The sequence below is a fragment of the Gymnoscopelus braueri genome, assembly GCF_963280865.1.
Source record: "Gymnoscopelus braueri genome assembly, chromosome: 22".
Taxonomy (NCBI): Eukaryota; Metazoa; Chordata; class Actinopteri; order Myctophiformes; family Myctophidae; genus Gymnoscopelus; species Gymnoscopelus braueri.
Genome location: NC_137624.1, coordinates 995,245 through 1,022,571, shown reverse-complemented (window position 1 = coordinate 1,022,571; position 27,327 = coordinate 995,245). Strand labels below are relative to the sequence as shown.

At 41.1% G+C, this 27,327-nt stretch overlaps 1 protein-coding gene across 1 annotated transcript; it reads right to left on the bottom strand.

Annotated features, from left to right (window-relative positions):
- Positions 1-188: 188 nt before the first annotated feature.
- ccdc14 (coiled-coil domain containing 14) lies at positions 189-27,065 on the bottom strand. The gene is made up of 12 exons (XM_080419943.1): positions 26,938-27,065; positions 22,083-22,138; positions 12,924-13,005; positions 11,897-11,969; positions 11,537-11,662; positions 10,656-10,884; positions 5,597-6,531; positions 5,233-5,371; positions 3,133-3,215; positions 1,563-1,706; positions 734-845; positions 189-525 (listed from the first exon to the last, which is right to left on the bottom strand). The coding sequence occupies exons 1-12, from the start codon at positions 26,959-26,961 to the stop codon at positions 321-323; spliced, it is 2,208 nt and encodes a 735-aa protein (XP_080276069.1). The 5' UTR covers positions 26,962-27,065; the 3' UTR covers positions 189-320.
- Between the last annotated feature and the right edge of the window lie 262 nt (positions 27,066-27,327).

Below are 27,327 nucleotides of genomic sequence, written 5' to 3'. Positions count from 1 at the left end.
CGCTCGTAATGTTGTGTTAACGGGGCGGGGGTTGACGGACAGATCGGTGAACCAATGGGATCAGCCGCAGTCTCTCGCCGGCTCTTTACACCCGCCCCTCTATACACGAAATCAGGAGCGTTGGGGCAGTCTAGGAGCTGCCAGACTGTTTTCATTTCCCCAGGTCCATCTTAATAGTCCTCTGCAGACTAGCGATGCTGGCGTCCAGAGCGGCCAGACCGCTTTGGAACTCCACTTCGTCTCTGGTGTTGAACGTGGAACCCGAGCAGACGCTCCAGTCAGACAACACGGATCCGACCTCACACAGGGACAGGGAGGAGTCAGGGGATAGGCCCCGCCCCATTTCCAGGCGTCTGGGTGTGGCCGACCGGATTACGATCGTCTGGGCGGGCTCTCGTGATCGGTCGAGGAGGGGAGGGCCGACGAGAGATTCCGATTGGTGGAGGAGGTGGAAGAGGTGGGCGGGCAGTGGAGTCGTCCGTAGTCACTGCTGGAGGCAGTCCGCATGTAACAGAAAGGAGGGTCCTGAGAGAGAGAGAGAGAGACAGAGAGCGAGACAGAGAGAGAGAGAGAGACACAGCGAGATTATTTAACAGGAATGCGATGATAAAATATACATTGTGTGATAAACATCTCATCTTGTGTACAATATCAATGTGACGGTGACTGTAATTGTTGATACAGTATATCTGTTCGCATCAGTACCAGCAATGTTACTAAGCCAGAGACCTACCCGTTGAGATGGTGGACGGTGTGCATGTCCTCTCGTCTCTGCTGAGTCAGCAGGGCCAGTTCAGTTTTCTGTCTTTGGATCTCCAACAACCTGGTGCTAGTGATCTCTAGTTCTGTAGGACACACACACACACACACGCACGCGCACACACACACACACACACACACACACACACACACACACACACACACACACACACACACACACACACACACACACACACACACACACACACACACACACACACACACACACACACACACACACACACACACACACACACACACACACACACACACACACACACACACACACACACACACACAGCGCTGGAACTCCATATTAAACTTTTGAGAACTGCTGATTTAGGGCAGGTATACACTGTAGGACAGTGTAGGAAAGTGGTCGGGGACTGGGAGTCATCTGATCGTTAAGCATTTCACACTACACAAGTCTATTTCTTGAAATCGGCTGTCATATGTCGCCGACAAGGGATCACACACTGCAGGATAATTCACACATCGCCGAGAGTAGAGCCCTGCAGCCTCTCTCTCGCCCTCTCTCTCCCTCTCAGGCATCGCCGAGCACTGGGATCGTCTCGCAGAGACTTTCACACACAGCGAGCAAAACCTTGGCGATCAAAGCCCGATCTGCCTCAAATCGGGGGTTTTGTCGGCGAGCGCCAAAAAAAGGTCCCCGACAGCATAATCGGACCAAATATCCTGCAGTGTGTACCCATCCTAAGAAGGCATTTGTAGAATCGGCCTCAGGCCTTACTGGGTTAAAGGTTATCATGCTGCACAAGTGTTGTTGTTGTTGTCTTGGTTACCTGTCTGGATGCGCACGTTCTCTGCCTCGCTGTCTCTCAGACAGCTCTGTGTGTCCCGCAGGGCTTTCCGTAGTGCCACGCCGTCACCCTGAACTTCCTGCAGCTGTGCGTGGGCGTGGCTGAGCTCCGCCTGCAAAGCGGACGCTGGGAGAAGAGCGTAGAAACATGCTGGTCAAATCAGACGTGAAACACACATTTATGATCACCATGGTGCTGAGCCACTACTGCTCACTCACTCGCTTTAACCTTTGCTTGTATATTAAATATCAGAGACTATTAAGATTGTATGGAAGATGCTTCTGAAACATATTGCTATTTTGACAACTAAGATTGATCTAATCTTAAAATAATAACCGGAAAAAAATAGCCTATTTACAAGTTACAGAGCTCGGCTATTTTCGGTGTGCAACATGCTTCCATAGAATACACGCTGGAATCCATGTACACTCATCCCCCTTTTGAACCACTCCCCCCACCTGGAAACCCGAACACCAACACGGGTCATGGCACCATTGTAACGCCTGGGAATCTAACCCGGGTCTCTACACACTGATGGACAAGCAGGTCAACAAGGTGTCAAGCAGTCCATGTGACAGAAACATCACACAGTGTTGCGAGACTGACATTTCAACATCTAAGACCTTTTCAAAGACACTCGGATAAGAGTCTTTTGTATCCTGCCTCAATCCAAAATGTGTAGAAAGTATTAACCCATTCAATCCCGGAACGCATCTCTGTCATTTTAGATGTCTTTGGCTATTCAAAAATAGCAGATCTACAAGCTCATAGCTCTTGAACATTTTTGCAAATATTTGAATATATATTCTTTTAAAGCAAACATTTTAACTCAAATCTGTGCTTCTGGGGATCCCTGGAACTAAACATTTTAAGATCGGGGTCTGCAGCCAAATACATATATTTTTTTATGTTTGGTTGCTATATCAGTGGTGCTCCAACTTTTTCGTCAAGGACCCCCAAAATTACCGGTATGTGTATTTCGCCACAGACCCCCATCTCAAAATATTTTGTTCCAGTGACCCCCAGAAGCAAATATTGGAGTTAAAAATATATATATATTCAAAGATTTGCACAAATTATCAAGATTTAAAAAAATTTGCAGATCTACAAGCTCATAGCGCTATGAGCTTGTATACCTGCTATGAATAGCCAAAGACATCTAAAATGACAGAGATGGGTTCCTGGATTGAATGGGTTAACTGTCAGAGACAGACAAGACAAACAGACACAATGTGTTCATGTCCACATAAAGGAGAGCATACAAGGGCACAAATATTAAAGGTGCAGTACAGGTGCATTAGCAAAATCAAGGCATGTCTTCCTGATACAATAAGCATATCACCAAGTACTCTATGGGCATAAGTGACAGCGTCTACACCATATCTGGGGGCTGCCAATTGTAGACAGCACAATACTTTGCCAAACAAATAGTTTTCTCTAGGCTAGGGTCAAAGGTGAAGGCTATCTGTAATACAGACACTTCACACACACACACACACACACACACCCCCACACACACACACACACACACACACACACACACACACATTACCTTCAGAGTCACACTGATTCTCTCTGTTCTCTCTCTCAGCTCGCTCTCTCTCCTGTAGCTGTTGGTTGAGGATCCTCACTCGCCTACACACACACACACACACACACACACACACACACAGACAGACAGACACACACACAGTGGATTAAGAGAAGGACCGACGGGTACAGACTCTCATCAAACAGTCAATAGAAACAATCCGCACTCACAAGGACATTTTTCTTTGACACTCTTTTGCGCAGTGTTTCTATAGAAGTGTGGGGTGGACATTCCCCCCAGGGATGCACACTGCCTGTATGTGCTGTCTGGGGTTGGACCTGACAGTTGCCTGACATGCTCTGTGTCTTCACAGCGTTTGCATGCAGCTTGTTTGGAAACTGTGGCTCCTGGGAGACACATAGCCTGGTAAACCCTCCCTCCGGAAATCTAATTTCTATTTGATTCCTGGAGTGAGTCTGGCCTGATCCGCCTGTCTGCAATATTGGCTGTGCTGGAGTTGGGCGGGAGTAATACCGTTGACTGACAACCCCTTCAGCCAATGATAATTTTTCCCCTTCAGCCAATCAGCAGTTCACCAGTCTTAATGTGACGCGACGGGACTTTTGAGACAGCCATACCCAAAATGGGTTGCCTTTTTCGGGTACAATGGTGTCACTGCCCGCCCCTACCGGTTCTCTAATTATTATTTTTTAAATAGGCTTTGTCATGATTAATTGACCACATATATGAAGTTAAACAACTAAATTCTATCCAAACGATATCTTATAAGTAAATTCCGTGCCTCAAAATAGAAGTTAGAGAGCTTTTTGAAGTAAAAAAATAGCGGAGAATTGGCCGCACATGAAAAAGATGGCTGCCGTTCGTGTTTTGGGCTCACTCGAACTCGCCACCTGATTGGCCAACGTAAGCTGTCAATCACAGAACAATGAGCGACGACGCTGATAGGCGCGTCCGTTTGGCATACACAGCCAATATTGCAGAGAGGCGGTTCATGCCAGACTCACTCCAGGAATCAAATAGAAATTAGATTTCCGGAGGGAGGGTTTACCAGGCTAGGAGACACAGACTTCCCTGGTCTCTGTTTCTCTCTAGTGGGATGCACCGGGACTGCAGTAGTTATCCGTCACATTGGAACAGCACACACACACACACACACAGTTTTACTGTTAGTTTTTTCACTGTTTCACATTCAAACCAACAAGCAACAATACTTTTACTTCACTACATCTCAGAGGCAAATGTTGTACTTTTACTCCACTACAATTATTTGAGAACTTTAGTTACTAGTTACCTTGTAGATTTTGATTATTATTACAAAACATACATTTACTACTTCAGCCCTATTTAAACTTTGGCTATTTGTATAATTATTTTTAATTTTTAGACATAATGATAACATGTGAAATGGGACATTCTGCATAACGAGTATGTTTACTTTTGGTACTTTAAGTATATTTTGATGCCAATACTTTTGTACTTTTACTCAAATAAATTGTGATTACCGGAATTTTACTTGTAACAGAGTCTTCCTGCATTGCAGTATTGATACTTTTACTTAAGTAAAACATTTGAGTACTTTTTCCACCACTGGTAGCCACAATGCAGGTAATATTGTAATGGAAAACAACCAACGCTTCGACCAGAACAGGTGCATCGGGCATTGTCGAGCCGGCTTCCCTCCCCCGAACATGGCCCAATTGTGTTGGTATATATAATCTATACCAACACAATTGGGCCGTGTTTGGGGGAGGGAAGCCTTGGGGGGAGGGTGATATTTATCAATGCAAGTACTCCTACGGGCGGCGCCTGTCAGCAGGGAGCGTTGGGCGGGAGGAGTAGGTCAGAGACTCTATGTCCTCCCGGTGGGGGCTCCTCACTAGCAGGTGAGCCAGTAGGATACAAGTAGTGCGGCCTCTTTCTTCATTTATTGTTTCACACACACACACACACACACACACACACACACACACACACACACACACACACACACACACACACACACACACACACACACACACACACACACACACACACACACACACACACACACACACACACACACACACACACACACACACACACACACACACACACACACACCTGCGTAGCTGTGCGTTCTGGCTGCGTAGCGGCTGTAGTTGCAGTGCTATCTCAGCCTGTACACTACGGCTATCGACCATGGCTGGCAGTGAGGACAGTGTGTGCTCCAGGTCACACAGTAAGCTCTCTGCGACGTCACCTATAGACAACATCATTAGTGTTAAATGAAGACCACCACAAGAGCCACCTAGACCATTGGTTCTCAAAGTGGGGTCCGGGGACCCCCAGGGGTCCTTTGGGGGGGTTCCAGGGGGTCCCCAGCAAAATGTGCTAATATAGCATCACAATTATTTTAACCACTTTAACCTTTTATACTTTGGCTATTCAAAAATAGCAGATAGATCTGCTATTTTTGACAGATCACCTTGTCCTGTGATCAGAGTCTTCAGTTCTTGTAGGAGACACTGGATGGTCTTCACCTTCACCTCGGACCTCTCTGTGTCCTCCCAACCCTTGCTTCGCACAGTGTGCGTGTGCCGGTCATGTGAATCCTTTGCGTGTGTATGTGGAAGGGATTCAGCCTGGGAGTTTGAGTCTATGCATGTGGTCGTTGCGTGCGTCTGTGCGGGCACCGTGCAGGGGCGTGGTTCTGTGAGGTGTGTTTGTGAGTGTGTGGATCTAGCAGAGCCTGCACTGGTACGCACTCTTCCATCAACACCGTTGACATCGCTCACCGGCACGCTCTCCTCTTCACAGGGGCCCTCTCTACCGCCACGTCCGTCCCCAGACGAGGGGTCCGAGTCCTGGGTACAGCCCAGCCGGCTCTCCTTAGCCCCGGTACCTCGAGTACCAGGATGAGAGGGAACGCCTAGGAGAGCTGCGCCTAGGAGAGCTGTGCCTTGAGACCGCGTCTGAGGTTGTAGTCTGGTTTGAGGTGGCTCCGACGAGGCCGTGCTTTGAGATGACGGCTTCTTCAGAGGCGCGTGGAGCTCGCAGAGGTGGACGGAGCAACAAAACGACACGCTCTGCATTCCAGAGGCCTGAGAACCAGACAGGGTGGTGGCTGACCGGGCCGGCCTGTCTGCCGGGCAAAAACCCATGACAGGAGAGGAGAGAGGGAGGGATGGGGGGCGAGGAGGAACACAGGCCCCGTCCAGACCCTGGATGTTGCCTGGTCTGTGGGCCCCAGCTATGGAGGCTTGACACTGGGCTGGGCGGCCTGTTGAGTCCATGTTGGTCGTGGTTGCACTTGTGGTTGAAGCAGGTTTCTCAGGGCTCAGAGTTGGTGTGGAGGAGGTCAGGCGACAGTTGAAGAGAACTTCTGGCCCGGATTCTGAGGAAGCAGACTGGAGCTCCGTTCTAAAAAAAAATACGAAAAAAAATACTAAGCTGGTATAACAGTATTTCATACAATGTATATTATCGGTTTTATATAGTTTTGCCTACAGTACACAACATTATTTTTTTTAGGCCTACTTTCAGCAATGCAACTCAGACAATGAACTCAGTTCGGTCTTTTTTATTGAACAATAACGAAAATTCTGAAAATGTCAATGGATCAAAATAATGACACTCAATGCTTTTTTTGCGGTTTTAGAATAGAAAAAAATAACCCAACTGTAAAAGCTCAGGTCAAAACATCATCCTTTTTTTTTTTTTACAAAAAAAGGATGTACCTGACATCTCTTTGCTTTAACTAACCTGTCAACATCAGGGACCAGGTTCTGAGCAGTAGTAACTTTCATAATGTCATTTACAGTAGATGTCCATGTGTCAACTGTGAGCGCAGTTTGGATTTGTTGATGTTCATTAGGGACCAGTCGAAATTTACATAAGGGGGGGCATGGAGGAAAATAGGGGAGGGTCATGCCTTTCTAATTTTGGTCCAAGGGAGGGTCAGCTAATTTTACTTTGAATCCAAGGGAGGGTCATGCAATTTTGAATTGATAAAATAGTCCGTTTTTTATATACCTTTTTAGTACAGCAGAACAGTGGTCAATGACCCCTCTCCATTTCAAAAGATACAAAGAATTCAAATCAAGTAACACCTTGTCTATTTAGAATCAATGACGGTCGTTAACAAGCCATCAACGCACAGCGAGTGTGAACGACCCAGTCAAATCTATTCAGCGTCTTAACGATGGTGGTTGAACAATTAAGCAAAACTTCAACAGGCGTTATTGGAGAGATGCATTATAAATAGGCCTACTATAACTGGATATTCATAATCATTTGAAGTAATTCTGTGCATGTGATTAATGTGGATCTTTATGGACAGTTGTGTATAGATGCCTATAGCTCCACAAGTAAAACCAGAAGCATCAGGCCATAATTGATAGCCTAATTTGTTTTATGTAGGCAACAGTGTAGTTGTAGTCACTGTAGTTGATAATTAAAAGGGCAGAGTGACAAAAGTTTTAAACTACTGGTTACCAAATATTCAACTTTCTTCAATCTGACCAGGATTCAATGGGTTTCCTACATGTAAGATGAGAACACTATCCATTCTGCTACCACTACTACACTGTTTATTTAGCAAGACTGACTACAGCAATGTTCTAATCAATGTGGAAAGCAAAACATTGGACATATCAGTTTTAAATGTCATGTTGTATTTGATGGGGAGGGTTAGGGGTGTCAAGAATTTCACAATACGATACATGTTGATATATTATTAATGTTCTTTTCTCGTGCATCATCAACATTGGCCATCATCTTATAAATAACGTTATAAAGCAAGTTAGAAACAATTACAAAGTGCTTTGTACACAAATAAATACATTTGTGCAAGCTTAATGGAGAAGTGAAGTTCTCACTAACTATAAACCCATTGTTTCAGAGGACAGATAGACACTAATATAACAAATATAATATAATATAAGACTGCATAACTATAAATTCCACAAACCTCATATTTTTGTCATCTGGACTTTACCAACCAAGTGCAGCCTAGTTATTTCCAACAGCTAAAAAACATCTATAATACCAGATACAGTATAATACAATCTTAGATTAGATGTAGGCCTATTTGAGAGTGCAGATGCATGTCACATTAACGAGCGTCAACGAGCATCAGCTGACACACAACACCTCCCCTCTGCAGTGCTTTAAACTGAAAGTGACTGACTGGAGTCTGTTTCATTTCTCTCCAAAATACCTTGAATATGATGGAGGACATGATTAATAATTACTATGATTATGATAAGCTTTACATTTCATATCATACAGTAAAAACTCCTAACTTTCACCGGCAAAAAAAAAGAAAGTGTTTTTTTTGTATTAAAAAAACAATTAAACAAATATTACGATACAGTATGACATCATGACAATACCCATCATCACATTTTAATACCACGATAGGCTATATCGTGACACAATATATCGTGACACTTCTAGGCGGGGAGGGTTACTCTTTTTTTTGTAATCACTTGGGGAGGGTCATTGATTTTTTTTTTTTGTCAAAGGGAGGGTCATGGCATTTTAGATCAGGGCACATACATTTCCTCCATGCCCCCCCTTATGTAAATTTCGACTGGTCCCTTACTAGGGATGGAGCTTGTTATTTTTTATTGATAATGAGCACCTTATTGATCCTGCTTATTGAGCCAAGCTTTTATCGAGCCCACTATTGATCTTTTTCTATTAATTTGTGCAAAGACGTGAGAGGACAAATTCTGAACAGAACCGGTATCTTTTTTTTATTGGCCAGTTGTGACTGTGTTTGTGGCTGACCACCATCTAAAATTAAATGAAGATGACTAAAGTAAAACATATGTTTGCCTATCATTAAGTATTAGTGAAGTGATGAAGTGTTAAATGGCTTTATATTATGAATAGTATGCCTACTGTAAAAATTACTATAAAATCTCCATGTCTCCATTTACCTCTTTATAAACAAAAAAAATGCATATTTATTTTTTCTATTCTCTTGTCTTTGTTTTAGCCAAAATATATAACTTGCACTACATTTTACTAGGGTCTTCAAATACAGTACTTTTCTAACAGACAGAAGGCAAGTGACCTTTTTACTTTTGGAAAATAATATTGAAGAAACTGTTAACTGGTTAATGTGTGTACTGTCACTTTAAAAGCGCAATTTATACTTCATCGTACAACAGTGTCACACACCAAACATGGCCGATCTCCAAGCTCACACCGTGTCTGTTCGCACCACGTAGTGAGCTTGTAGATCTGCCATTTTCAGCAACGATAGACTGAGAAGACAGCGCACATTGAATATGTCACGCTAGGCGACACTAGTCATTCATTCGCAGGGAGTTTTTAAGAGTTTCCTAAACGGATTATTTTCATTTGGATTATTAAAATTGTCAACGGCCGTTATTCCACCGCACATGTAAACACAACGACACAACCACCCGTACAAATGGAACCAAATTGACCCTTACGGTCTCCTTAAAGAAGCGATGTTACGATGTATCCAATAGTGAGCCAATACAATTCCTCGTCCTTGTTTCCCTGGGCAGCGCTGGTTAGCAGGGATCAATACACTTTTAGACTGACATGTTTGTGCCAGCATGGGTGATTAGATTTATTTCTTGATCTCCTTTTGTCTTGATTGTTTAGACATGACTTGGCCATTGTTCTCACAGAACAAGTTTGGCCACTATTAGACCTTCGCAGTCAGAGGCAAGGGGGGTTGGGGGGGATAACTGCCTGCCGTGCCTGCCGGCGCCGCATTTTTTTGCTCTTTTTTTTCTCCATTAGAGCTAGTATGAAAAGGTGTTTTTTCAAGTCACTTCGCGGGCCGCCATGGACCTTTCCGAGGGCCACCAAATGCCCGCGGGCCGCCACTTTGACACCCCTATTGTAACCGGTTTGAAAGGCCCTCCATAAATAAAGTTGACTTAATTACTTACCAACTGCTAACGCCACAACAAGGCTTGAATGAGGATTGCCAGCAACCAAAGAATGTGATCTTTGAGCTGTTCAAAGTGGGAGTACAGGAACATTTCCCCCACATGTTCAAATGTTTTACTTAAGTAAAAGTATCAATGCTGCAATGTAGAAGTACTCTGTTGCAAGTAAAAGTCCGGAATTCAAAATTTACTTGAGTAAAAGTACAAAAGTATTGGTATCGAAATGTACTTAAAGTACCAAAAGTAAAAGTACTAAAATATTTGAAAATAACAGATCTACAAGCTCTCGTTGTGAGCTTGTAGATCGGCTATTTTCAAATAGCCAAGGTATAAAATAAGGCTAAAGTGGTTAATGTATGTTTTATAATGTAATAATGTATATCTGCAAAGTAACTAGTAACTTAAGTTTTCAAATAATTGTAGTGGAGCAAAAGCACAATATTTGCCTCTGAGATGTAGTGGAGTAGAAGTAAAAGTATAGACAATTGGAAACACTCCAGTAAAGTGAAAGTACCTCAGAATTGTCCTTAAGTACAGTACTTGAGTAAATGTACTTAGTTACTTTACACCACTGGTGACAAGTATCTGGTAAAACAACACACTTACCTCCATGCTGGATCAAATGGAGCACAGTGAGGACGGGCTGTAGAGCCTTTGGCTGCATGTGATGCGGTGCTGTGGACTTCAGCTCTAACAGCTGGAGATGGAGGGCCTCTCTGGAGGCTGGCTGTAGAAGCTGGTCTTAGATCAGCTGTCGGAGGTGACTGCTGGCTACTGGCGGTCAGGCCTGGACCGGACTGGGAGAACAGAACGCTCTTCTGAACTGCAGGTGGAACTGAAGGAGGAGACGTGGCAACATTTGGATGTACCGTTCTTTTAAAATCGCGTCATTTTATTTATTTTACATCGTTTTGTGTTTTTATCCAACTTGTAATCTCTGGATCTTTTGTGCAGAGATCTGGAGTCAGAGTGGCTGAGAGAGAGATGAAGCAGGGACCCCCATTGTATATTGTATTCAAAATAAATGTTTTCCATAGATTTCATAGGCAGCTTTCATAGACTTGTTTCACAGCACTATCATGTTGGATTCATGTTGATGTGTATTTCCAGACATTTAACCATGCACTTCACCAATACTTATAGTAAACCTGACCTTTCACTCTGTACTTAGTCTGCTCTTTTTTCCCCCTATAGCAAACAACTTTGCCGAAAATAGCAGATCTACAAGCGCACAGTGCCTCGCAGCGCGAGGCGTTGTGTGCTTGTAGATCTGATATTTTTGGCTAAAGTTCTCCTCAGGATAGGGATACTTGGTTGAAGTGGTTAATGTAAAAATCACACAAGGATTCGGCGGACCCCCTGTAGTAACTCTGAGGACCCCTAGGGGTCCCGGACCCCCTGTTGTGTGTCTTAGTGTGTTCTCAAACACAATAATTTATAACAAACACATACACAAGCATTTGGCACAAACACACCAATAGTCTCACCAGTTTTCTTTAGCTGTTTGTTGCCGGTCTTCTTGCCGTCTGTGTCTCGCCTCTTCACTGAGGAACTGACTGTTCTTGGTTTGACTGAGACACTCTTTACTGGTCTGGCAAGACTAGACCTGACCTCTACGGACACACACACACACACACACACACACACACACACACACACACACACACACACACACACACACACACACACACACACACACACACACACACACACACACACACACACACACACACACACACACACACACACACACACACACACACACACACACACAGTCCATTACAAGTGTGTGTGGGGTCATGAATGTAAAGTCGAGTGTGTTTTTGTGTACAGGACACCAGGCTTACCTGCCCTCTCCGCCTGCAGGATTCCATTGAGCAGGGCAGTACAGCCATCCAGCCCCTTATGGATGATAGCTACCTGGTTAGATGGATGAGAGAGGCTTCCATTTACTTTACTTTACCCCTTATGGATGATAGCTACCTGGGCAGGGGTGGAAAAAGTACTCAAATGTTTTACTCAAGTAAAAGTATCAATACTGCAATGTAGAGGTACTCTGTTACAAGTAAAGTAAAACATTTAATTGAGTAAAAGTACAAAAGTATTGGTATCAAAATGTACTTAAAGTACCAAAAGTAAAGGTACTAAAATGTTTGAAAATAGCAGATCTACAAGATCACAACGCGTCGCGATGGGACGCGTTGTGAGCTTGTAGATCGGCTATTTTCAAATAGCTTAGGTATAAAATAAGGCTAAAGTGGTTCATGTATGTTTGATAATGTAATAATTGATATCTGCAAAGTGACTAGTAACTAAAGTTTTCAAATAATTGTAGTGGAGTAAAAGTACAATATTTGCCTCTGAGATGTAGTGGAGTAAAGTATAGACAATCGGAAATACTCCAGTAAAGTAAAAGTACCTCAAAACTACTTGAGTAAATGTACTTAGTTACTTTACACCACTGTACCTGGGTAATAGGCTAAGATAGAAATAGCTCACAGAGCGCAACACCTCAATAGAGCACCGAAGTCTGACATCACAGCCGCTAGAGGGCGCTAACCCCCTGGGTCACTGCGTTATTTTTAGCATTGGATTTCCCATTAGGGAATATTAAATTGCGTCATATAAGAACTATGTTCCAGAAATGAACAAATCAGCCGGGCGATTTTACTCATATGGATATTAACCATCAACCGACGGTAAAAAAAAAAATCTAGCCAAACACAGACCTCAACATCATAAACGACACAGGGTTACATACCTGACAAAATCGCCGGGGTGGTTTGTTTATTTTTGGAACACAGTGTGTGTGTGTGTGTGTGTGTGTGTGTGTGTGTGTGTGTGTGTGTGTGTGTGTGTTCAGTCAGTCATTACCTGGTCTTCAGAGTCAGTGGAGTAGAGAGAGTAGGCTGGATCAGTACACAGCACTGTCTTTGAAGTCTGACCACCTGTCACCCTAAGAGCACAAGTAGACCAGTTAGTAGTAGTAATAATAACTAGAAAAAGGTCTCCGTCAGGTCACGTAAGTTATTGTGGCCACCTGGTGGCGCTATAATAGGCCAATGTGAAAAGGGTGCCATTTCTTCCTCGGGCTAGTGGGAATGTGCGTGCATTCATGATTTGAGGCATTTTGTTGCAAAAATTTGTTTTGGTAAATTAGACCTGCTGGTGGCGCTATAACAGGCCAATGTGAAAAGGGTGCCATTTCTTCCTCGGCCTAGTGGGAATGTGCGTGCACGTTTTCACGGAAATCGCACGCTCTGTTCATGATTTGAGACATTTTGTTCAAAACGGACCAATCCTGCAAACTTTGGAAGCAACCTTAGCCAATCAGGATGGAATATGAAATATCGGACAGATCCGTCTTGATCACATGACTATAGAGATACTGTGTACCGATTTGCGTGATGTTTGGATAAAATCTGTAGGAGTAAATGGGTTTTGCACAAATCGGCCTCCTGGTGGCACTATATGTAATTGGCATCCAGGGAGTGTGTGTGCACAGTTTCGCAGCGACCGGGCCAACGGTGCCGGAGATTAGCTGCTAACACACGGACAGGACAGGACACACGGACGGACGGACACACGGACGGACGGACAGACAGGGGGTAAAACATACTCTCTCGCCATGCCTTTCGGCCTGGCAGAGACAATAATAATAATAACTAGAAAAAAGCCCCCCTGTGGGGGTTTGTCTCCTTCCTCCGTGAAAGCCCCCTGAGCAGATAAGCAAGTAAATTAGAAGTCATTATCAGACCAAAATGTACTGGGTATCACAGGTTTTGTATAAATTTGAAGCATTTGTAGAAATGGGGCCTGACATGTAAGATCATGTATTTGTATTTGTATACATGTAGGCAGCAATGTAGTTTTATTTGTGAAAAGCAGAAGTTATTTGAGAATGTGTTATGCTGTCAGTGCATCAGATATAGCCTGGCCCTATGTGGCGCGCGTCAAGCCTTCCTCGCCCCCTCTCATTAATTCTTATAGTCAGAACGTTCAGTTCAATAATATAAACATGTTTATTTGATTGCTGAAAACCCCAAACTACACAGTTTAGCTAGCGGACCGCCCTCCTGACGATGTCAGCGGTCGATACACTAGTTAAATTATTAAATTACATTATTAGATTAATTAACTCTGCAGCCACACTGAGGCGCCACAGAATTAGATTAAATTGAGTATATGTCTGGAAAACAGTGTTCAAAGGAGTTGAATAGGCTATGTTAATTAATTCAGCAGTTTTTAGTAAAGTAGTAGGCTACCTAGTAGGTGTAAGTTAAAGTAATTAAAGCGACTACACCATACATTTTAACTTTTTCTTCTTTTTTGTGTGTTTTTGGTCTCCCGTACCTCTCTTCTATCCCCCAAAATACCCCAGTTTGAACACTCAGGCTTTCACAGCAAATCTGGGGTTTTCTGTCAATTGGTCTCAAAACAGGCCAAACTGACGTCACGTCAGGGTACAATACCTACCGTTTTTCAGTTCCAACCAAAAAATATATATATTTTTTTCTTATTTTTTTTTTTTTACTTTATCCACACAGAACCAGGAGATAACATGCATACAAACTGGCTCAATAGCGCCCTGTGCCAAACAGGACAATGTGGTATTGCAGGTGAAAGTGCTTTATAAGCCAGAGAGAAGTTAGTTGGAATGAGTATATCTGAGGCTTGATTTAGGCTCAAACCCTTTGAAAAACGTTTATTATTATTTATATCATGGTGTAGATCCTTTAATACAAATGTGTTGATGTTGTCTGTGTGTTCCTGCATGAAGTGAAAAGAGCAGACTGGGATCGAATGAATGCAAGTGATGGAAGTGAATGAGTGGGGGAGGGGGGCTTGGGAAGCGGAAGTTACGTTTCTGTTTTGTGTGCCTACTGTGCCTACTGTGCATGTGCGCCACCTACTGGACAAAATATGGGGCAAAAAAAAGAGAAAAGAAAAGTTAAACTGTACAATGTGTAAGTACAATCAAGGTGGCGAAATTAGCCAACCCAATAACCAGACCACTGAGGGATATTTTGTGCCAAGTTTGGAGGCAGTTGGAGTGCTCGTGTGCTGGCCCACCCCTGACGAACACCATGTCTTGGCCATTTCAATTATAATAGTAAGAAGTAAGATAATAATAATAATAATAATAATAATAATTTAATAATATTTACCTACTTGCTCACGTGGGGGAAATTCGTGTTTCAGCTAAACCCAGCTGTTCGCTGCCCACCAGAGGCACGGAGTAGTTAGGGAGGGGTTAGGTGTCTTGCTCAAGGACACTTCAACCGGTCATATTCAACACAGACATTGCTGGCCAGGCCTGGAATCAAACCTGGGACAACTGGGGACCTCTACTCCCCAGGCGGCCTCTCTAACATACACCTATGCCTCGGACCCCCTTGGGATCCAGACCATTCGTTGGGGGACCACGAAGCCATGGCTTTAAAAAACAAAATATCTCATGACCATTGTTTATCTGTAGAAGAACCACCCCCAGTTCAATCTTGCGCTGCTATCGCTCTCTCCTAACAAAATGAAAGGTTAAACTGACATTGTGCGCGAAGATATTGATAATATTGAAAGGGTCGTGGCGTGTTAAAGTCCCTGCCCAGTGCCCACCACCATGGAGGTTGTGGGTTCGAATCCTCTGTGGTGCATACATCTTTGTCGGGCGTCTATGCGAACACAATTGGCCCGTAGTCAAAACTACTCGGCTACTCGAAATAAAAATAAAATATTGGAAGGGGCCCTTGGGGCGAAAAAGTGCCAGGGACTACTGCAGTAGAAGAGTTGACTGGAAGGGAAGTGGTTTCTAGACGTATGCAGGCCTACTGCTACTAGGTGGGACCCACATGTCACTCTGTCCCTTGATGACTTTTTAAAAGGTGCAGTTGCCTCTTCCGAAATAGGATTTACAGTCAATTCATTAATGCATCACCTGCACTACAAATAAAGACTCATTTTGTGCATGTTTGCACTTCATTCTGAATTGTTAACGTGCTGTTTGTTCAATTGTCGTACTTGTACAGCATGTTGCCAGAGCATGCCATCATATTGTTCTGATAGTAAACTCCAGCAGCTTATGTGTGACTAATTGCGAACGCGGAAGACCAAGTGGAGCTTACTATGTCACCGTGCTTGAGTTGTGTGTGTGTGTCTCTGTCCGTCTGTGTTCATGTCTCATTGGCTCGTGCCCCCATGTGACTCGAAACTCCGTGCTGAAATGCCAGCAGCTGCACTGCCTGTATACAGCCTCCAGAGTGCGGCAGAGTGCACTACTACAGTGTGGTTGAAATATAGCAGCCACAGTCAATCTGCGTTCGCTTCCAGCGTTCGCGCGTCTTACTTGTAAAGTATATATGTAGCTTTACAAGCAGTGAGAACAGTAACTGCAGGAGAGACACACTGCTGAATGAAATGTAGATTAGCAAAGTGATGAAAACAGCATGGTTGTACTAATGAAATGTAGAGAAACAAAGAGATGAAAACAGCTTGGTTGTACTAATGAAATGTAGAGAAACTAAGTGATGAAAACAGCATGGTTGTACTGGGGACAGGTCCCCACTTAGAAACACCCCCACTTAGAAACACCGCCACTTAGAAACACCCCCACTTAGAAACATCCCCACTTAGAAACACGGACCCACCCCCACTTAGAAACATCCCCACTTAGAAACACGGACCCCCCCACACTTCGAAACACGGACCCCCCCATCATGCTACTTTGTTACAATTATTATTATTATTATTATTATTATTATTATTATTACCCTTATTATTATTAGTATTATTATTATTATCATCATTATCATTGTTATTGTTATTATTATGTCATGCTATTTTATTATTAATATATATTATTATTATTATTATTACCCTTATGACAATTATTATTATTATTATTATTATTATTACCCTTAATATATATTATTATTATTATTATTATTATTACCCTTATGACTATTATTATTATTATTATTATTATTATTATTATTATTACCCTTATGACTATTATTATTATTATTATTATTATTATTATTATGTCCTTTCCTTCTCTTGCGTAACGGTCGGGATCTCTGTGAGCGCAGCCTGTAGTCTATGGAGACAATATCCAACACTTCACCACGGTTAACCAGTGGTTTTCAACCTTTTCAGGCCCTGACCCCCCAAAAATGATAGTATTTGAACTGGAGACCTCCTTTTTTTTTTTTTTTTGCTGGGGCTGCAGGGCAGCGTGGCACAAAATCCAAAGGCTCCCTCTCTCTAATTCTCAACAAATGTCTGTGATTATAATTGTCCTACAATCTGCAGAAGGGAGACGGTTAATTCCTTGTGTCATTTGCGTCCATAAGATCGCACAGCTGTCCAGTCTGGACTAATATCAAACCAAACGAGGCTGTGCGTAAATACTGCAGTTATTACAACAGCGCAGCAAGAAATAAACGATTAACGTGCATGAGAATGTGCCATTGGTAGCACAATGCAAATCCTCAAAGAAAATGCGTCTTCCTAATAGATACATTTGGATTGGATATCTCACAATATGATAATGGTAACAATATGCGGGGATTCGCTGTCCACCGAGGAACAAGAGCAAGAGGCGTGCAGAAGAGGAGCTTTAATAAAAAGGCACTTTTCCTGCCGTGTGCCAGCCACGCTCTACGTCATCGTAGAAGCAGCTAAACCTACAGGGTCTGTGCGCATCTTTGGGGCGCTACATACACAATATTCCGCTCATCTCTTCAGTACAAAAGGACTCCCAACATTAGTGGGTTCAACCCATTCAAAAGGTGCCCACATATCCAAATGAACCCTATACCTTCAGCTTCAGAACGATTTGCAGAGTGGGGGAAAAGTTTTGCTTTAGAAAATATTCAATGAATGAATGAAGAAATACTCTGTTACAATAATGTCCAGTATCAATAGAGGACTTTACTGTTCCTGTTCCACACAAAAAACAACAACAACAGGTTCTTCTATATACAATATTTTGAGGAAAAAAGAAGAAAAATAAAATAAAAAGAGCTACAAGCTCACAATGCTCACAATGTACAATAGTACAATATTTTCCTCAGATGTAGTGGCGTAGAAATAAAAGTAGGCCTACCTATGAAACAGAAAAATATCCTACAGTGAAACAAACAAAAAAAAGAATCAAAGCACTTGGGCTTGGTCAATATGTCAGGATACATGTACTCGAAAGACAGACAGACAGACAGACAGACAGACAGACAGACAGACAGACAGACAGACAGACAGACAGACTACACAAAGTTGTGGACTCTACAATTATTTGAAAACTTTAGTTACTTGTCAGATATATATTATGATATTATGAAACATACATTAACCACTTTAGCCCTATTTTATACCTATAGGCTATGTGAAAATAGCAGATATACAAGCTTACAACGCGTCGCATCACACACACACACACACACACACACACACACACACACACACACACACACACACACACACACACACACACACACACACACACACACACACACACACACACACACACACACACACACACACACACACACACACACACACGTCCATCCGTCCGTCCGTCCGTCTATCTGTCTGTCTATTAGTACGGCGCGTAACGTGCGACGCCTACCCAAAAAGACAGACATACAAGCTATCAACGCACTGCGACATGGTGTGTCGACTGCCTGCAGATCTGTTATTTTGGATAGGGCGCATGCTGTGCTGGTTCATGCGCTATGAATGAACCCGATTTTATTCTATTCATTATTAACCCACCTCCTACATGCATGCAAGCATCATTAATCAAAAGGTGTCAGTCAGCGTTACAGATCTACAAGCTCACAACAATGTGTCGCTGATCACCGCGTTGTGAGATTAAATTCGGGGCTGTCATTACTGGACTCATATTGTTTATGGGGGGCAGCTAGGCCTTATTGCTGATAGATAGTTAGATAGATATTTAAATAGATGTATAGATAGACAGACAGACAGACAGACACTCCCAGGTGGTGAGCGCACGCACTCAAGCAGCTCTCTGCCAGAAAAGCTTCCAAATGCGAAGTTTTATTTTCGCTTGATATCGGTGGTTGATAGAGAGAAAATGAATTCATGACTGATAGACAGACAGACAGACAGACAGACAGACAGACAGACAGACAGACAGACCCAGGCCGTCCGTGGGAGCGCACTCACACCAATGCGCTAAATTATAATATAATAATAATAGGGTAATATTAATAATAATAATAATAATAGCATCAATTTGTTTATTGCACTGCACATTTACGCACAGCCTCGTTTGGTTTGAGACACAGTGTCCACTGTCCAGTCTGGTCTAATATCAAACCAAACCAGGCTGTCGGTGGACAGCTGTGCTTAATCTCATCTCATGGACGCCTCTTGAAGACTTCATTTATGGGCATATGAAGTGGACTAATATAGTAAGTGGACAGATTAAGGTGAAAGTTTAATTTCATCATACTTCTGGTGGTGACAGAGACATTAGAATCACAGACAGTTGTTGTGAATTAGGTGAGAAAAATCCTTCTGAATGTGGCAATTTGGAGAGCTCCAAGTTCCGCACAGATGCTTAATTTATGTTTCCTAGTTCCTTAAATGCTACAGTTTCTTCGAAAATATGTAATCTCCTAGTTCAAAAAGGCGTGGCGCTGTGATGCATCCAAGTTCATGTTCATGTTACCAAGCCATATTGTAGTACAGTCAATAGTAGGCTAATAGGCTGCTTATTAAATCTACAATGAAATGACAACGGATCACCCTCCCATGCGCGTGTTGTTCTGCAATGATTTTTCATTCATTGGAGGCAGCAAATAAGCAACACATTTAACATATTAAGCTCAGATGATTCCAACCAGGAGGAAAGAGACGGGAGGGCAGGAGAGGGAGAGAAACGGTATATAATGCTTTTTCTTTTCTTTTTGTTGCGTGTCAACTTGCACAGCGCGCCCCATCCCACACCGCGATAATGGACTCTGAAATCTTGGCTCATGTGTAGCCTATCATAATTATTCACAAAAGTAACATATGGATATATACACTTAGGATTTAGAGAGAACCCTGAACTATTGCGCTTGAGATTTGGGTACATTCTGGGTTAAAACTGAATCTCTCCATTGTCTCCAAACTAAAGGCCCAGAATTAATTGGAGACGAGAAAAAGAAAGCAGTGCTGTTCACAAAAATGACATATGCCTATGGTTGAGGAAGGTGTAAACTTTAATTTTATTTAATAAAGGAGGATTAATGAAGCATTAATACACACAGGTGCTTTGATGTTGGGCTAATTTGACAATAGATCAGATGCAAGTGTTTCATTAATGCGCATGAGATGGTTTACCAAGTATGCCTACATTAATTCACATTCATTGTGATTATATATTCGGAATAGTGGTGTGTATAAATAGCAATGCGTCACTGTCGGAATAGCGATGTCTTTAAAACAAATGGGAAACACCTCCATTCAGAAGAATGGAAGTCAATCTTCTAAATAGCGATGTGGCGGAATGGCGATGTGTAACCGGTTGTACTAATGAAATGTAGAGAAACTAAAGCTGAAATCCAAACCCGAAAATCTCGGCCACTCGCTCACTCCCACTCGGTCACTCCGACTCCAAACCGGATGTGCTCAGGGTCCAATTATTCAGTTGCTTCTTGGAGGAGGCGAGTGGAGTCGAGTGGAGGAGCCGAGGAGGCTCTCTACTTCCGCATTTAGCGAGTGTACATCAAGTGTAGGCTCGACCACTCTCCACATCTCCTCCGCGGCAGACTTCCGCATCACGTGTACACGTTTTTTTTTTTTTTTCCCCTTCTCCCGTGACGTATACATGGTCCTCCTCCACATGTGGCCACACAAACAATGCTTGAAACCAGAAACCATGCCCCAAAAACACAGTGTAAATTGACTGAAAAGACGCAACAATACGATATAAAGTATAATACAATTATATACATTGTAATATATTGTGCACACTTATTCTGTCTCAAAAGCTGATAGTTCATTTCTCTCCTTGCATGTCTCAATGCAGTGCATGGACTACTATAAATTACTGTGACAAAGATTATGTTTAAAATAATGTATTGTATTTATATATAGACTGAATATAGGAGAGGACACTTTACGCTTTAACTATAGCCGTACTCATTCAATTCTGAACCGATTCTTAAAAATGTTAATTCTCTATTAGCTGTGAAGGGTCTTCTTTCATGTCTACCAGTCATGATTTATTTCGCTATCAAACAATATCAAGCAAAATCACAAAATCGTCTGAGTTCTTTTCTTTTTTCTTCGTCCCAGAAGTGGGGGGGATATCACCCAAACTCTCAAAACCCCGGACATTTGAAGGATTTTATAAAACCCCCCAGACAGCCCCCCAAAAGAGGATATGTCCGGGTAAAAGAGGACGTATGGCCACCCTGCATGAATGATGTAATTCAGAGTCAGACATACTCTGTAATATACGGTGGCTGTTATAAGCAGCAGTGCCGTGCGGGACTGCTGCGGGGGGTGGGGGATCTGGGGACTGTACGAGCAAAAAGAGGGACGGGTCAGGATTTAATTCATAAATGTAAGTTTACTCATCCTGGCACTTCGTTCACTATTTCAGGAATAAATGGCTTTGCACAAAATGTTAACTATAAAGATAACAATGTGGCCATCCACATTGATGAATTGTCTATTCTTATATTCTGTGTTATTCTATACCTGCATATTATTCTATGCATATATATTATTTTCATGGCAATGACAAGCTATATGATCGGCTCGGTTGGCTGTGTTGGCTGTGTTCCAGTGATCCAGCTGTGTGAGACGTCATAAGTGATCGCGGAATTTGCCGTCGCTTTGAAATGACGCTAAGTTTGAGGCCAGCTGGTCGGCCACTCTGTCCTCGCAAATAATCCTCGGCTCCTCGCAGGGGCGGGGCTTAGGCGCGAGTGGAGGAAGCGAGGAGAGTGAGCGAGTGACCGAACTTTGGGGAATGGATTTCAGCTTTAGAGATGAAAACAGCATGGTTGTACTCACCGTCTCCTGACTGGCTGGACCCTCCCCCCTCCAGTCAACCTCCCTGATGACACCACCTGTCAGTCACAATGCAGCACAGCATACAGATAAAACCACATTTGTTAAAATAGAACGCAGAATGCTCTCCCCCATCTTTTTCGCGGACCACTCACCCCCAGCGGTTGTTGTATTCTCGTATTTGTTTTACTGTGGTTAAGTTTAGGAATAAGGTTAGTTTTAGGCATAGTTTTACTGTGGTTAAGTTTAGGAATAAGGTTAAAGGTAGTGTAAGTGATTTGCAAAGTTTCAAATAATTGCAAAATGGGTATATGTTCTGATAGTACTCGTTACTATAGGGTGTCCTGTCCATATAAAGAGTCTCCATGTCTCTCCAGCTCTTTATAAAACAGAAAATGTATTTTGTAGTTTTTTTTTTTTTTTTTGTAGTTTCATTTCCAATTTTATCCAACCAGGACAGAGAACTCAATCAGGACACAGATTAAACAAGTGAAATTGGAAGTGATGACACTAAGAAATGAGCATGCAAAATTTGAACTGAAAACTATACAAATTAAGCTTAAAAATGGGTACTTTCTCCTGATTGGCTGAGATTTTGACACCTACCGAAAAATGTATTTTCTGTTTATTAAAGAGCTGGAGAGACAGGGAGACATCTGTTACTGAAAAAACACTCTATAGCAATGATTTCTATCAGAATATAGTATTTTAACCTTTAAAAAAAATACTTTTTGTTTTAACCAAAAAATATCACTTACCCTACCTTTAAGTTTAGGCATAGTTTTACTGTGGTTAAGTTTAGGAATAATGTTAGGTTTAGGCATAGTTTTACTAAGGTTAACTTTAGGAATAAGGTTAGGTTTAGGCATAGTTTTACTGAGGTTACGTTTAGGCATAGTTTTACTGAGGTTACGTTTAGGAATAAGGTTTGGTTTAGGCATAGTTTTACTGTGGTTAAGTTTAGGAATAAGGTTAAGTTTAGGCATAGTTTTACTGAGGTTACATTTAGGAATAAGGTCAGGTTTAGGCATAGTTTTACTGAGGTTACGTTTAGGAATACGGTTAGGTTTAGGCATAGTTTTACTGAGGTTAAGTTTAGGAATAAGGTTAAGTTCATGCATATTGCATACTTTTACTGAGGTTACATTTAGGAATAAGGTTAAGTTTAGACATAGTTTTACTGAGGTTACGTATATATAGGAATACCTGGTGGCGACCGTTCCGAGGTTGCCGGATTTGACCTGGGGCGAGCGTTCTTGTATTTGTTAAAATGCATCTGTGCATTGTGATGCATCAATGTGAAGGTGCCCGTTCAATATCCTTTTGGCCAGAATAACAGAATAAAAGGTAATGAAATATGGCCCATGAACCACCTATTAATAAGTGAAAATGTAATCCAATTAGAGAATGAATTATATAAGAATGACCATTCAGATCATAGGTTTCTCTCTCACCTACAGTAGCCCCTATAGCAGTAGTTGGAAGTATTTCTTCTAACTAAGTATTTCATCTAATAGAAACATGTCTCTGTTTAGCAACGCCTGTGTCAAGACAATAATGTTGTCTAGACACATATTGAGCTGCTTGTTACTTTGCAGCACTACATTGTTTTCTTATTGACCTGGTTTGTTGCAGCCAGGATTCATTTCGTCGACTAAAACTATGATGAAAAATGTTCGGCGACTTTAGACTTGAAGTTTTTTTCACTGACGAAAACTAAATTAAAACAAAATAAAAACTAACCCTAGTGGAGGCAGTGGTGGAAAGTAACTAAGTACATTTACTCAAGTACTGTACTTAAGTACAATATTGAGGTACTTTTACTTTACTGGAGTATTTCCAATTGTCTATACTTTTACTTCTACTCCACTACATCTCAGAGGCAAATATTGTACTTTTACTCCACTAACATTTTTTGAAAACTTTAGTTACTAGTTACTTTGCAGATATAAATTATTACATTATAAAACATACATTAATCATTTAAACCCTATTTCATACCTAGGCTATTTGAAAATAGCCGATCTACAAGCTCACAACACGTCGCATCGCAACGCGTTGTGAGCTTGTAGATCTGCTATTTTAAAATATTTTAGTACTTTTACTTTTGGTACTTTAAGTACATTTAGATACCAATACTTTTTGCACTTTTACTCAAGTAAATTTTGAATTCCGAACATTTACTCGTAACAGAGTACTTCTACATTGCAGTATTGATACTTAAAACATTTGAGTACTTTTTCCACCACTGAGTGGAGGACTGGTGGAGAAGAGATCCAGTAGAACTAAAAGACAAGTTCTTTATGTTAGGTTGCGCTCGGATGTTGCGTTCTGAAAATAGCAGATCTACAAGATCACAACGCAGCACGATGCATTGTGAGCTTGTAGTCTAGATCTACTATTTACGCCGCCATCAAGGCACCGACAAAACACATTTTTGTCCACAAAGTCAACTGTACATTAAGTCGTACTAGATTAGTCAACTAAACTCTTATGGCATTTAGTCGACTAAAACTAGACTAAAACTAAAACTTTTCAGATGACTAAAAAAAGGGCTAAAACTAAATTACATTTTATTCGAAAGATAAACTAAATAAAAATTTGCTGGCAAAATTAACACTGATTTGCAGTGGTGTAAAGTAACTAAGTACATTTACTATATCTGTACCTATAAGTACACTTTTGAGGAACTTTACTGGAGTATTTCCCATTTTCAATACTTTTACTTCTACTCCACTACATCTCAGAGGCAAATATTGTACTTTTACTGCACTACAATTATTTTGTAGATTTTGATTATTATCACATAACATCCATTACCCACTTCAGCCCTATACATCCAATTTCGGCCATTTGAAAATAGCTAGACGATCTACTATTTTCAGAAGATTTGTATGCATTTTGAACTTGTGAAATGGGACATTCTGCATAATGAGTGCTTTCTACTTTTGGTACTTTAAGTGCATTTTGATACCAATACGTTTGTACTTTTACTCAAGTACATTTTTAATACCTTACTTTTACTTGTAACAGAGTATTTCTACATTGCAGTATTGATACTTTTACTTGAGTAAAAAAAATATGAGTACTTTTTCCACCACTGCTGGTTTGTTGACTAGGTTTCGTGTCGTTTGGCTCTCTCTTACACTTTGTAAATCACTTTGCATGGAGAAGAACGTAATAAACTAGAAGGTACTGTTCCTGAAGAAACAGTGTGGGATCGCTAAGAATGTTGCTGGTATTGAGTATTGATAGTGTTAGTAGTGTTATAGGTTTGAAAGGTTTGAAAGGTTTGAAGGGTTTGAAAGGTTCGAAAGGTTTGAAAGGTTTGAAAGGTTCTAAAGGTTCTAAAGGTTCTAAAGGTTTGAATGGTTTGAAAGGTTCTAAAGGTTTGAAAGGTTCTAAAGGTTTGAAAAGTTCTAAAGGTTTGAAAGGTTCTAAAGGTTCTAAAGGTTCTAAAGGTTCTAAAGGTTCTAAAGGTTTGAATGGTTTGAAAGGTTTGAAAGGTTCTAAAGGTTTGAAAGGGTTGAAGGTTCTAAAGGTTTGAAAGGTTTGAAAGGTTCTAAAGGTTCTAAAGGTTTGAAGGATTGAAGGGTTTGAAAGGTTTGAAAGGTTTGAAAGGTTTGAAAGGTGTTAAAGTATTTGTATTGTTATTTTGAGTACTTTTAAGTATTTTTACTTGATATAAGTACTCTAAAGTATTTTTACTCAAGGTATTTACTTTAAAGTATTTTTAGTCACTTTATTTACTTTAAAGTATTTTTTACTAATTTTTACAACTTTTAAGTATTTTTACTATTTTTTTCAACTTTTAAGTATTTTTACTATTTTTTTCAACTTTTAAGTATTTTTACTCATTTTGAGTACTTTTAAGTATTTTTTACTCAATATAAGTACTCTTAAGTATTTTTACTCAAGGTATTTACTTCAAAGTATTTTTAGTCACTTTATTTACTTTAAAGTAGATTTTACTAATTTTTACAACTTTTAAGTATTTTTACTCTTTTTATCAACTTTTAAGTATTTTTACTATTTAAAAAGTGACATATCTCTAAAAGTACAAATGATTTCAAAAATTCTAATGGTAGCCAATATGTCCTAAGTAGGCTGAGCGTTATAGAGCGTCGCAGTTCCCGCCCACTTCCTGTTTTTTTTGGTGCCGGAAGAAAAAACTCAATGCATTTTTCCATTGACATTTCCAAAAATATTTATATCTATTAATTTAAGCCTCGAATCAAGCCATCATGACATGACATGAATCATGACCATAAACGTTTGATTCTGTGATTTTTTTTTTGTTGAAAACGGCAAAACAAAGGGTATTTATTAAATATAGTATATCATATAATTAAATATAAAATTAAAAAAAATCACAGAAAAAAACGTTTTATGGTCATGATTCATGTCATCTCGTGATGGCTTGATTCGAGGCTTAAATTAATAGATATAAATATTTTTGGAAATGTCAATGGAAAAATGCATTGAGTTTTTTCTTCCGGCACCAAAAAAAACAGGAAGTGGGCGGGAACTGCGACGCTCTATAGAGTTGGAACGGAGTTTCTATCTAAAAGTATGAATTTCTCCATTGAAATGAATGGGAGTTTTTTAGAAGTAAAAAGTGAAATATCTCTAAAAGTACAAATGATTTCAAAAATTCAAATGGTAGCCGATATGTCCTAAGTAGGCCGAACGTTGTAGAGTTGGAATGGAGTTTGTAGCTAAAAGTATGAAGGACTAGTTAGCCATCAAAAAACGGCGGGAATAAATAATAAATAGTGGCAATAACATTAGTGTGATCGCTTTAGCGATCCCACAATGATAATATATGTACTAAATAAATGTTTAAAACCACTCTCACCTTGTGTTTGACAGTTCCTTTCATTCTTCACGATAGTTCACGTTCAGCTGCAGGAGCTTTAAAGTTTAATGTGGAACTAAACATCCAATAAATGACAAACTGTGGACGAGAAACAAGTTGGGTTTTTTTCACAGCAGGAAGTGCTGAGCCGTGAGCCGACCAATCACACCGGGTTGCTCAGTACTCCGTGCATTTCATTGGTGGATATAGAGGTTCCTATTTCCTGTTCGTTGTCAAGGAAGCTTATTTAAGGAAGAGACAGTGACGTAATTTTCTTTATCTGGCAGATTCGTCGCACGGCGTGACGCACATGGGACATGGCAGCTCCGTTCCGTGATCAACATCAACCATTACACATTTGGTTCTGGAGCTATCAAATATAAGGTTTCC

Coding starts and splice junctions, on each gene's coding strand:
- ccdc14 (XM_080419943.1), bottom strand. CDS start 26,961: ATGAAAGGAACTGTCAAACACAAG. Junction 846..1,562: donor GAACGTGCGCATCCAGACAG/GTAACCAAGACA, acceptor TGTGTCCTACAG/AACTAGAGATCACTAGCACC. Junction 526..733: donor ACCGTCCACCATCTCAACGG/GTAGGTCTCTGG, acceptor TCTCTCTCTCAG/GACCCTCCTTTCTGTTACAT.